Genomic DNA, 12,105 nt, shown 5'->3' with positions numbered 1-12,105 from the left:
ACTCTGTAAATAAAATTGTATCAGAATGCCATAAAGGCGTAAGGGTATCATATAAGCCCATAAAGTCCAGCTTCGGTCTTCTTTCAAGGAAGATTGAGAATCTAAACTGTGCCATCTTCTAATTATCTTCCTACGAGTCACGCCCATTTACATCGTCCAAATCTTCTGGTAAACCTTGCGGTAATTCTGGTAATCCTTCGTCCAGCCTCAGCCTCTTATCTCTCTCGTCCTCTTCCTCGTCAAACTCATCGAGGGGCCTCTTATGCCCCGAAGCAATGTCTGTTTTCCCCCTAATTCCTGTCCCAGCTTCTACAGCTCCGTCTGTATCTGTAGTTGCTCCAGTCGTGGCAGCTCGATGAAGTTCTGAAAAGTCATGCAGAACAGAAATCTCCACCTCTTCGTCAGAGTGCATCACAACACGTGGGGCGGGGTGGTGTTGATCAAGATGATCCAAGGCAGCTCGCTCTTCATCGTCGTGATGCTGGTGTTGCTGTTGGTGCGATACGGTATCATCTTCACCCTTGCCAACTTCAAGATCTGCCAGGGTCCCAGGCATAACAGCGCTAAGCGCGATCAGAGTCGGGTCAATATCAAGATGAAGCTGATGCTGCATCTCATCGTGCTCATCCTCGTGAGCTTGGTGTCCGTTCTCCTCATGACCGTCATGCCGGTGACGGTGAACGCCATGCCCTTGGTGGTGTTGAAGTTGATGGATGTGATGATGTTGATCCAAATGGCCCATCGCAAGCTGAGGATTCAAGCCTTGGTGATGCACATCATTCTCATCAGACCCAACGACATTAACGCCGACGCTACCCAAGCCCTTGACAGACATGCTGTTTTCATTCACAAGACCTGCCACGATAGCTTCCCGTGCAGCCTTTTCACGACGTTCTTTCGTAGCCTTTCCCGGTCCCCGACGACGAACGCTCTCATCCCATGTACACATTTCGCCCCGTTTGGCGCACGTCTCACACAGAGGTTTGTTACCATCGCACCTACGCATACAACCATCAGACAGAGAATAAGACCAACAAGCGCACAACTTACTTTAACTTTCGACGTCTGCAGAAATGACAAGCCAGCGTCAATTTCTTTCCCCTTCCAGCATGACCCTTCTTCCCATCACCGTTGGCACTCCCATTGTGCCCTCCAAGTCCTCCGTGCTGTCCATCTCCACTGTCAAACCCATCACCCTCTCCATCACCACCTTCTCCTTGACCACTTCCAAGGCCTTCATGTGTGGACCAATCACCTTCGCCGAGACTGTTCAACGAGGGCATCTCGCCAGAGGCAGAGTAGTACAGAACGGTGCCCGGCATAACAGTGAATATCCGAGCCAAAAAGTCGCAAGATAAGCTGAAACCGTCCAAAATCGTAGATTGACGACAGGATGCCCTTCCACGACTGCTCCTATTCTTGCTGGTAACTCCAAACTCTGCCAGTCTCTCTATACCATGCCCAACAAGGCCGCTCCTACACCAGAATTTGCTGCAGGCTCACCCCTCTGCAAGGGTATGGGCAAGCCAACACTAAAAGTGACTGAAAACGTCAAATAAAATAGACGATAGCGGGACCAAACAAGGGAGAGATTAGATCCCACTGTCCAGCGTACTCGTTGTATTGTATTTGTCTCTTTTTCTTGTTCCCGTATACGCTGACAACGGCTGTCAAACTTGATCAAGTCGATAAAGCAAGTTGAGATGGATAAAAGGTGGATGCAGGATATGGATGGATGGAAAAGAAAAAGAGAAAAAAAAAAGCGGAAAGTGGAGTTTGAAAAACTGTTGTCTCTCATATAAACAGAATACACCATGGCTATATTGTCTCTTGTCTTGAGCCATTCTCTCTACCACCATTCTTTTTTTCTTTCTTTTTTTTGTCGAGACATGCTCTTTGGGATGGGCTCAAGGAAAATCTCAGTCTATGGTAGGGAGAAGAGGATTTGGCCAAGGAAATGGGCTCTGTATATACGACAAATGATGATTTATATCGCTCTACCAATACAATCTTGGTTGAGCGATAGGTTTCAGCTACACAGTCGAGGTCTGTATGTCTGCAGCCAGAAGCTCTATCCATGCATAACGCTGACGCTGCTCCCTTCCTGTCTCAACGCTTCTCATCGTCGGGTATTCCCTTGTCTCGTCCCTGTTGATTTGATGCATATCCCTTGCCTCGCCGAGGCAGCAGATATCGGATCCCATGAGACTCGCTCTTGACATAGAGGGTACGCTACAGCAGTACATTCGTCCTGCCTCGACTTCTAGACCAGCAACGGTTTATGGCTGAACCGTAGGACAGGTCGAGCTATGGCGACAGTAGGATGCTTCAGACCGCATCCTATGCTTACTAGGTCTCAGTTCTATCTTCTTTGTTGAAAAGATTGCGTTGCGATGAATGAAACCAGATAAATGTACAAATTCAAGTTGTAGCTGAGAAATGATAATGGTTATAAATAAGAGAGGCGGCGGTCGCCGCTTTTTTTTATATTTCTCGCAGCATTGATGCTGTGTGGATGACAGAGAGAATGGAGATTGCAATTATTTTAAAACTACATCTTCATTCGGTATCTTGATTTATTCATTTTGCTTCTGGGAAACAAGGTTGAGAACGCCAGGCGGCTCGTCTAGCTAAATACGCTTGGCCACACCGTGCCAGAGACGGATAGGATTTTCTAAAAAGCTTGCAAGACGTTTGAGTAGATCAGTATGGGAAGGAAAAAGATTGAGATTAGGCCGTTGACGGTGAGTATGGCGGCTTGAGTCAGGCTGACGGTGATGTAGGATGAACGGAATAGGAATGTCACGTTTCTGAAGGTGTGTCTGTTTGGAATCAAGTTGTGGCGATAAACTGACGAGGCGAAGAGGAAAGCTGGCTTGATGAAAAAGGCATGGGAGCTGTCTGTTCTCTGCGCAGCAGATGTTTCGATCCTCATCTTTTCGAATACCGGCAAGGCGTACGAGTTTTCGAGTAAAGGGTTGGATTCTGAGATTGAACGGTATCTCAATGTAGGTTGTGTCGATTTCAAGAGAGATGAGACTGAAAGAAGGTATTGCAGTATGAGGGTATGATTGAGCGGCGCCATGCGAGTGAATTTGCAGCGATGAATTTGGCAGACGAGGATGAGGATGAAGATGAGGATGATATGGTCGGGCGCGGCTCATTCAAGGGCAAGAATGCCAATGCTGGTAATGTGAATGGCAACGGTCAACCGATGAGGTCCCTGAGAGGCAAAGAGACTTTTAAACGCAAGACGCCGCATAATTTTGGGGATTTATCGGATGGCGCGCATAGGCGAGGAAAGGATGAAAAGAAAAGAAAAAGGTCTTCACAGAAGGATGATGGAGAGAAAAAGAGTTTTATTGATGGGATCTTGAACGGAAGTGAGAGCGAGAGCGATGCGACTACAGAGGGCACAAGACAGACAAATCATGATCCCAAGCAGGCGCAAGATGAAGGGAGTAGAGATGACCAAAAGCACTCGACTTCGGTATGTCTATCTGTGGTGAAAGCTGAATATGCCTGACTTTTGGATAGTCAAAGGAATCTCTGGAAGGTTTGCAATATGCTTTGAGCATGCATGCTTCTGCCCCCGACTCTGCAGAGCACCGATACTCTGGTCCAGCAGCACAGCAAGCTGATTCATATCTTTATGCTGCGTCTTCCGCTTCACAATGGCAACCTTCCATGCCTGCCCAACCTCCTCGCCCATCTTTCGAGACTGAACAACCTCGGATAGCTTCTACTTCAAGTGCTCCACCTTCACATCCCCAAGCGGCGATACTGAATCTTCCTGTCCACAATAGTTCAAACTTTTCGGCAGCGCATTCTTTCTACAATCTTAGTCTAATGGGATCTCCTTCACGCCAATACCTTCACTCTTCCTTCCCCCACTCAGGCCCACAAGCTCACAGCTTGTCGAATGAACCCTACGTTCCATCATCTTTTTCTTCTATGTCATCCATACCGAGCCGCCCTAAGCTTTCCATGAATTTAGCTCCAAATTTGAACGGTGGTGTACATTGGGATCAACAACTACTAGCCCGATATGCGGAGTTTCAGCTTCAACAAAACCACCAACGTCAACAACGTTTACTCCTCGAAAAGCAACGACAGCAGTTGGCGGAGTTAGGTGTACCGTTGGACGACAAGAGCCTGTTGGATGAAATTTTCGGAGGGGTAGGTGCCCGTACGGGCATGGCTTCCAGCCCTATCATGCCGCTCGAATCAGCAAACAACGCAGGCTCTGGAGACCCAAATGGAATGGACTTCATATGGCCATTGAGTGGTGGATCCAATACACTAGCTAGAAACGGAGAAGTAGCACAAACACAGTCGAGCTCACATGAGGACACGGTGGCTAGAGGTCGGCTACAATCGTGTTCGCAAATCAAAACATGGAATTTTGACGGAGTAGAAGGACTGAAGGAGACAGGTACGGAGGGAGGGTTGATACCGAGTCCGGTATCAGCTAGAAGCAGAAGACCAAGTGGAGATGAGGATCTGAACAATAAAAGGACTAAGGTGGAGCGGTCCAACTGGTCCTGAGTGCGGCCGCGTGTAGTAAATGTCGATACCTGGGGATTGTTATTCTAGGACTCGGGTGTAATAGACTTTTAGAAGAAAACCCCCTACAGTATTTTTAATATTCATTTGTCAAAGCTTTATATCTACAAGGGTGATCTGGAGGATTATCTGTTTTGTTTTTGTTTTTGTTTTTGTTTTCGTGTATCAGTTGTTGAATTACATTGTACTTCGTGATTGCGCCTATGAACCCATCCTATAAAAACGGTTACATCTATTGACGTAGACTTTCCAATATCCTATAATGACTCAAAAACACAAACTATATGTTCTACACAAAAACACCCGATGAAGTCCAAGAACCCACCATATCGTTGCCATCCCACACAAGTCTCCCACCGAGGTATGTTTGCTCAACCTTGCCCTTGAGAGTTTTCCCAAGATACGGCGATACTTTATTCTTAAAGCGTAGAGTATCCTATTGTAAACAAGTCAAAAGAGAGTTCTAGTCATTTTGCTAAACACTCACAAGGGTAACCTCAAACTCTTGCTCTGGATCAAACACTACAAAGTCCGCAGCGGCACCACGCTTCAACACACACTTTTTCCCTTGCAATCCCACTTGCTCCGCTTGTAACCTTCCCATCCAATCAACCACCTTTCCTAGACTCACTCTATCAGCTAGTTCTGTCCACAGAAGCGACAGTCCAAGGCCAAGACCGGAAACGCCTCCCCACGCGTCCATAAAGTTTCCCTTCTTCAATTCGGGCACGCAGGGCGAGTGGTCAGATACGACATAATCAATGGTACCATCTAGCAGTGCGCCAAGCAGTGCTTGCCGGTTGGCTTCATCCCGAATAGGGGGACAGCATTTGAATTGTGTCGCATTAATTAGGATATCCTCCTCTCGAAGACAAAGGTAGTGGAAGCAAGTCTCCACCGTAAGATTTGCGAGTCCATCTGCCCGAGCTTCCTTGATGAGGGGAATGGCTAGAGCAGTGGACAGGTGAACGATATGGAAACGAAGAGATGGATAGAGCCTGGCAATTCTAAGAATAAGACGGAGGGCAGAGATCTCCAAGCTGGGTGGACGGGAATGGAGAAAAGTGTCATAGTGACTAGGGTCAGTTGTGTACGAGTGAACAACAGAGTGAGATTCGAGCTCGGCATGAAACAAAATCAACGCATTAGTGCCCTGCAGTATTTTAGCTGGTGTAATGTTGACAGAACAGAGGATTGTCATACCTGAAGAACATGGCATGCTTTCAGCACATCCTCTTCTGACACACATGGGAATTCCTGCCTGATGTCATCTACCATCCGACCTCCATGCTGAATAAAAAGACCCACCTCGACTCCAGACTCAATCAAAAAACATTTGAATCCCTTGACGCCTCTGTTCAGCAACAGCTCAAGTTGGTCCTGGTTACCTGGGACGATGCCTCCCCAAAACCCAACATCCGAGTTAATGCCAACCCGCCTCGCCTCGGCTTGTTTTTCTTCAAGACCTTGGACAGTGGTCGTGGGCGGGACAGAGTTAAGGGGCATGTCAATGACCGTGGTGATACCTCCGCTGATAGCGGCCGTCGTGCCAGTCTGAAAACCTTCCCATTCGGTCCTACCTGGCTGGTTAAGATGTACATGGCAGCTATGCATAGTTAGCCATGAAGAACACTTCTGTTATACTCACTCAAACAACCCCGGCAAAAGCACCTTGCCCTTTTGCACTTTGACATACTCGCCTTGAATGGTTTCCTTTGCTTGCAGCCCTTCTTGTACACTAGTGATGAGCCCTGTCTCCGAGTCATAGACCACAGTGGCTGGCTGTGGGATAGGGCTTGAAGCAAGTATAGCGAGGGGAGCTAAGATAGTGCACAATGGCATGTCAATTTGAGGATTAAAGAAATGTAAAGTATTATTTATACCTTTTTTTTCCTTATCGAGAAATCTTATCTATTAATCCATTTTTTAAATTTCCCGTCGTGTCGCATTTTTCCTTAAATCCGTTTATTCCATTTAACCAAATTCCACTTTTATATTGATTTTTGACCATAAATTTCTTTCATTACAATGCAACTCCGCCAACTCTGACCCACTCTTCAGCTGTGCCGACACAGCGTACGACTGAAATCTCTCTCATCTTGACTTTCTCCAAAACTCCTTGGGCATTCGCCTCTGCAGCAATCTCCTCTCTCCTCTCCTGTGCCTTGTCACCGTAAAACAAGCTTAGATGAGGGAAGTAATCGGGTATGGGTTGTGAAGCAAATGCCTCAACACATTCTTGACGGAGTGCAAGCAAGGTAGGCGTGGGCTTGACGGGAGCGAGCACAGATTGATAGTAGGATGTACCACTCTGGGCAGGGAGCAACTTAAGGAAAAAGTTGGCTAGCTCCACACTGTTCTTTACTACAACCTCTCTGATGGTATTCTCGATTTTCTCAGTTGACTCGGTGATGGGAATGGGATGAAACAGAGTGATATGTGGCTCAAAGATGGGCGAGAGAGGCTCTCCTTCGGCCAGCGCCTTTATGAGGCTATGGTAATGGGTGTTTTGTGGTTCATCCGGTACAAGCCAGAGAGCGTAGCCTGTGGACGTCAGTTCTCATTGTATAGCTGCCAAGCGCAATTGCCTACCAGAGAGAAGGGGAGGAGCTGGGCTTGCAGCGTCTTCTGTATTCTCTAGCATGATAGTAATAGAAAGAAAGTCAATTCAAGAGTCAATCATTTCTCTTTGATAAAGTAGATAATAAAAAAAGGTCACGTGATATTGAAGCATCGTCATGTATGGCTTTTTTTCTAGGTAATCAAAAGTCTCATTACATTTATTTCTATTTGCTCATCCTTAAAGTGTACGCTTTATTTCATTGCAGAAATATGGACTGACAATATCTCAGACTGGTATATTCTCCTAACATTGCTATATCCGAGGATAGACTGACGCCAGAACCGGATCTGGAGACCAACATCCGACTGGCATTGGTAATTGACGTCTGACGGCATGTGTAGGATACACAGCACGTATACAGCACGTATACAGCACGCCTCAGTATATGCTTGCTGAGGTTTTACTCTCGTCCTCTGTATCTTTGATCAGCCTTATTGCGTCGACTTGACTTTTTACTTGCATTTACAGCAATCGCCACAACACTTTTATTGAATCTTCCACACTCACCTCGAAAGATGGCTACAGCCACTTATCCTTTGCGCGCTACGTTGGAAAGCCACAGTGTGCAGTATACTGCGTCTGCAACTCATTTAGTGGCCACCTTGCCATCTGACAATATCTTGCTTGTTTCTATCCTGTCGGTCATCTTATCATCCCGACCGGCGTTGGTTCGGGTGGTCAAATACCTCTTGTCAGAGTGTCGGTCGCAATCTCTACCACCTTCTCAACGTTCTGTATGTTTTGATACTATAGGAATGGCGTATGGATGATAGCTAATCTTGAGATGTCAGACACCCACAAGAGCAATTCCACCATATGCCCAAATACCAACACTTCATTCTCTCACGCAGCCTCCTGTCGGAAATAAACGTAAACGATCAATCACTCATTTTGATGGGATTCCCTTCTCAGTCATCGCGACACCTTTGCAGGAATTGTCAGAGTGTGGAAGCAAGGAAGAACAAAGAACGGTAATCACTCGCAAAAGGGTCATGGGTCTTCATCAAAGTATGTCTGAATTATCCATTGACGGGCAAGAACCAAGCGAGAAGGCAGATTCTGCGGTGGACTGTTGCTTGGAGAGTGAGAGAGTAACTATTTTCTCTTCAATCTCGTATTGTTACTAAATTGCTGGCATAGGATGAAATCGGCAGTCTTGAAGAAGAAGGCTTGGATTACGATGACGAGAGTGACGATATGAGTGAAAGTGATGACGAAGATGATGTCGTTCTCGTCTTTCATCGGTCATGATACCAACAATGTTGTCGACTCGACTGCATCTGTTTGTTTCTTCTGACTCCATTGATGGTCTGGCACCGTATAGCTTTATAGGATTAATTGAATTACGAGAACTTTTACGCCCTACGGACTTTTTGTAAGTCCAACGTCTACATTATAATTTATGTACACAACTCATGCAACATGTGAATTGTCGAATTTCCAATTGCTATCCACCCAAACGGTATAGTCAAGTAAAACTATTGAAAACTGTTTAACAATCTTGGTCTCCCATCTCAGTATTAATTAGGGCTTCCGGACTTAACTTCAATGATTAAATGAGTGTTGGTGCTCTACCAGAACTGTGGCCAGAGATACAGAAGAAAGAATGTAAAGATATATAAGTAGGGAACAGATGACAGAAGAGAGGCGAGAATTAGTATATACTTTGATCGTAAGAGCACTAATCAGGCTCCTGGATTGCCAATTCAATGACAGCATATAGCAGAAATGCATTCGTATCACTGTATGATTTCTGATGGAGCGTTCCCTCATATAGCCTTTCTTCGACAATCTTACCTCATATCAAATTATGATGGACAGATATAGTTTCAAACGTCGTTTGTGTTTGAGAGAATAGCAAATGAAAAGATTCAGAATGATGTAGTATTTGTGAGAAGTGAAAACCCTTTTTAATCCAATAATTTGGAATGGGGTAGTGCGTTGTTCAGCAAAATTTTCAGTTGATCTGATAAATCTATAAGTTTAAGAGGCAACGGGGTTACCAGCATTCTATTGTCTAGAAAAGCATTGTCAGAACATATAGACAAAAACATGATACGTGGAAACGACGAACTTTTCCTGTCCATTTTGTTTCCGGTCTAACTCTCGCTCAATCAAGTCATCCATCTCATCCTTGTTGGCACTAGAACACTCATGGTCAGCGGTTTTTGGAGTGAACATGCGTAGACATACAATGGTCTTGGCCCTAAAGCCAACCTCATATCCTCTCTAGTAATCACTTCTTTCTGTAACAATAGCTGCGCAACCTTTTCCACATCCTCCTTGTGCTTTGTCAAGAGCTTGGTTGTTTTATCATGCGCCTCTACTACCATCTTCTTTACAGCCCTGTCTAAAGCCTCAGCTGTAGCTTCTGAAAACGGTTTTTGGAACCCTTCGCCTTGCTGGTCACGCCCTCCGTATGAGATTGGGCCGATGTTGGGATCCATACCATAGTTGGCACAAACTTCAAACGCCATTTTGGTAATCTTTTGAAGGTCATCCTGGGCGCCAGTAGTAATCCGATCAAAGAATATTTCTTCGGAAACACGTCCACCAAGCGTCATACACATACGGTCCATAAGCTGCTGAGTAGAGAAAAGGAAACGCTCTTTGGGAAGATATTGAGCGTAGCCAAGAGCGCCAACACCTCGAGGAATGATGGATACTTTCAGCAGAGGATCGGCATGTTCAAGGAACCATCCACAGACGGCATGTCCGGCTTCATGATAAGCCACAGTCTTCTTCTCCTCCTTGCCAAGCACCCTAGACTTGCGTTCAAGGCCTGCAATTACTCGCTCGATAGCACCATCGAAATCTTCTTCACTAACATATTCTCCATTATGCCGAGCAGCTCGAAGAGCAGCCTCATTACAGACGTTGGCAATATCCGCACCGGAAAATCCAGGAGTGAGGAGGGCAAGTTTTTCGGCGATACGCTCTATAGTAAGGTCGGGAGCGAGAGCAATAGGCTTAAGGTGAACAGCAAAGATTTGACGGCGTCCGCCAATATCGGGCCGGTCAATTGCGATGTGCCTGTCAAATCGACCAGGACGCATCAGGGCAGAATCAAGTACATCAGGTCTGTTTGTACCAGCAAGTACGACCACATGCTCGTTCGTACCAAAGCCATCCATCTCAACCAAGAGTTGATTCAATGTCGACTCTCGTTCGTCATTACCACCAAAATTGCCGCCTTTGCCTCGCGATTTACCAATGGCGTCAATTTCATCAACAAAGATGATGCAAGGAGCATTTTTTTTGGCGTTGGCAAATAAATCTCGTACACGAGAAGGACCAACTCCAACAAACATTTCAACAAACTCTGAACCGGAAACAGAAAGAAAAGGAACTCCGGCTTCACCAGCGGTGGCCTTGGCAAGGAGAGTTTTACCGGTGCCAGGTGGCCCGGAGAGAATGGCACCGCGAGGGATTTTGGCACCGAGCTTCTCATACTTCTGTGGTTCCTTTAAGAACTTGACAAACTCCATAATCTCCTGTATGGCTAGTGATTAGACAGACCTTGCTGGCGTACGAGATACGGACCTCTTTGGCTTCATCCATACCAGCAACATCTCGGAATCTCACAGCAACTTCCTCATCTTTGTTGAACATTTTGGCCCGACTCTTACCGACGCCAAAAATACCACCACCAGGCCCACTACCGCCCATGGCTGAGCCACCTCTTCTTGCCATCCAAAGCAATAATCCAGCAATTAACAATGTTGGTGCAAAATGCATGATCGTTTGAAATGTCGAAATCTCCTCTCTATAAGAGACTGGTATTCTCTCAGCAGGGGATATTCCAAGTTCGTCTTGAGTAGCAATCAGTAGATTCTCAAAAGCCTCAAGAGACCCAATAGTAAATTGATACGGAGCAGGGCCATGAGAAGGGGACGGAAGGTTGCCAGAGCCAGTGACGTTGGCCTGCTGTCCCTGGTTAACAATGGGGTTGTGAAGATGAACTCGAACTTTGCTACGATTGACGACCTCGAGAGAAGAGACAAGGCCTCGGGCGAGCAAAGAGTTTCGGCTAATGCAAAGTCAGCAAACACGGATTGCCAACGAACACAGAATAAATGGAGGCAATGGTGACGAGTATTTTGATAATGGGTTCTAAGCCCGTTATCAAGCACACCATTCACGCGAGAAGATGTTGTTCGAGAGAAACAGACGTTCGTAGCCGTAAAAGCGTATGCTTACAATTCTTGCCAAGTAATTTCCTTAGTCCTGACATCGTCGGGGACTGTCATACTCCACAGGGCATAAGTGCTTAATGCCACCAATAGCAACTGATTCGGAGTCATGCCGCCAAACCCATTAGGCTGGCCACCTGGACCACCACCAGCCCCACCGCCGCTTCCGCCTCCGCCTGTACCAACCCTCTTCCCAGCCTTGCCACTCAGTTGCTCGCTCAGTTTTGGCTTTTGTTGTTTTCCATCTTTTTGATCTTCAGGCAAATTCTCCTCGCCTTCCAAACCTGGCAGACCTGCATCGGGTTTCTTTGGCAGGGATGGGCCGGAAGGCGAGCTAATTCCCGGTGGCCGTGGAGATACAGTCGTTCCTTGCTTGCCTGTACTGCCGCCAAAGACAGATTCAAGGCCTGGTGGTGGAGGTGAATTTCTTGATGGTCTGGGCGAATCTTGCGTAGCGTAGAATCGAGAAAGAAAGGTCTGTGGCAACGGTACTCTGTTGTATCGCGGCAGGCGACGGAGAGATAAAGCTCTCAACGACATTTTTGAGGCGTAGAAATAGAAAGAAATTCAAAATTAAAATATACGATGGCGATTCTTTTGCCTAATTGCCACTTACCAGTATTTGCCATTTACTTCCGTTTTGTCCGGACAACAGCACCTAAGTCCTTCACTTCCTTCCACGTCATGACTTTGCACTCGGTTAACAGCTTTGAGAAAGTAAAC

The 12,105-nt window shown here is 46.3% G+C and overlaps 5 protein-coding genes across 5 annotated transcripts; 2 read left to right on the top strand and 3 right to left on the bottom strand.

Moving 5' to 3' along the window:
* Positions 1–130: 130 nt before the first annotated feature.
* L203_101780 (uncharacterized protein) lies at positions 131–1,322 on the bottom strand (the record flags this gene model as incomplete). The annotated part of the gene is made up of 2 exons (XM_066211215.1): positions 131–998; positions 1,051–1,322. 2 exons carry the CDS (start codon positions 1,320–1,322, stop codon positions 131–133), a joined length of 1,140 nt encoding a protein of 379 aa, XP_066067312.1.
* Positions 1,323–2,202: 880 nt separating this feature from the next.
* L203_101779 (uncharacterized protein) lies at positions 2,203–4,548 on the top strand (the record flags this gene model as incomplete). The annotated part of the gene is made up of 6 exons (XM_066211214.1): positions 2,203–2,240; positions 2,297–2,318; positions 2,784–2,816; positions 2,865–3,008; positions 3,059–3,490; positions 3,538–4,548. 6 exons carry the CDS (start codon positions 2,203–2,205, stop codon positions 4,546–4,548), a joined length of 1,680 nt encoding a protein of 559 aa, XP_066067311.1.
* Positions 4,549–4,855: 307 nt separating this feature from the next.
* On the bottom strand, positions 4,856–7,210 carry L203_101778 (allantoinase; the record flags this gene model as incomplete). The annotated part of the gene is made up of 8 exons (XM_066211213.1): positions 4,856–5,002; positions 5,054–5,719; positions 5,770–5,823; positions 5,875–6,172; positions 6,215–6,386; positions 6,450–6,477; positions 6,647–7,110; positions 7,159–7,210. 8 exons carry the CDS (start codon positions 7,208–7,210, stop codon positions 4,856–4,858), a joined length of 1,881 nt encoding a protein of 626 aa, XP_066067310.1.
* A 494-nt stretch (positions 7,211–7,704) lies between these two features.
* Positions 7,705–8,440, top strand: L203_101777 (uncharacterized protein; the record flags this gene model as incomplete). The annotated part of the gene is made up of 3 exons (XM_066211212.1): positions 7,705–7,923; positions 7,981–8,280; positions 8,330–8,440. 3 exons carry the CDS (start codon positions 7,705–7,707, stop codon positions 8,438–8,440), a joined length of 630 nt encoding a protein of 209 aa, XP_066067309.1.
* Positions 8,441–9,099: 659 nt separating this feature from the next.
* On the bottom strand, positions 9,100–11,922 carry L203_101776 (uncharacterized protein; the record flags this gene model as incomplete). The annotated part of the gene is made up of 6 exons (XM_066211211.1): positions 9,100–9,199; positions 9,264–9,332; positions 9,383–10,222; positions 10,643–10,683; positions 10,733–11,219; positions 11,390–11,922. The coding sequence occupies 6 exons, from the start codon at positions 11,920–11,922 to the stop codon at positions 9,100–9,102; spliced, it is 2,070 nt and encodes a 689-aa protein (XP_066067308.1).
* Positions 11,923–12,105: the final 183 nt, after the last annotated feature.

This window comes from Cryptococcus depauperatus, chromosome 2 (genome assembly GCF_001720195.1).
Source record: "Cryptococcus depauperatus CBS 7841 chromosome 2, complete sequence".
In the NCBI taxonomy this organism is placed as follows: Eukaryota; Fungi; Basidiomycota; class Tremellomycetes; order Tremellales; family Cryptococcaceae; genus Cryptococcus; species Cryptococcus depauperatus.
This window is presented reverse-complemented; position numbering and strand designations above follow the sequence as displayed.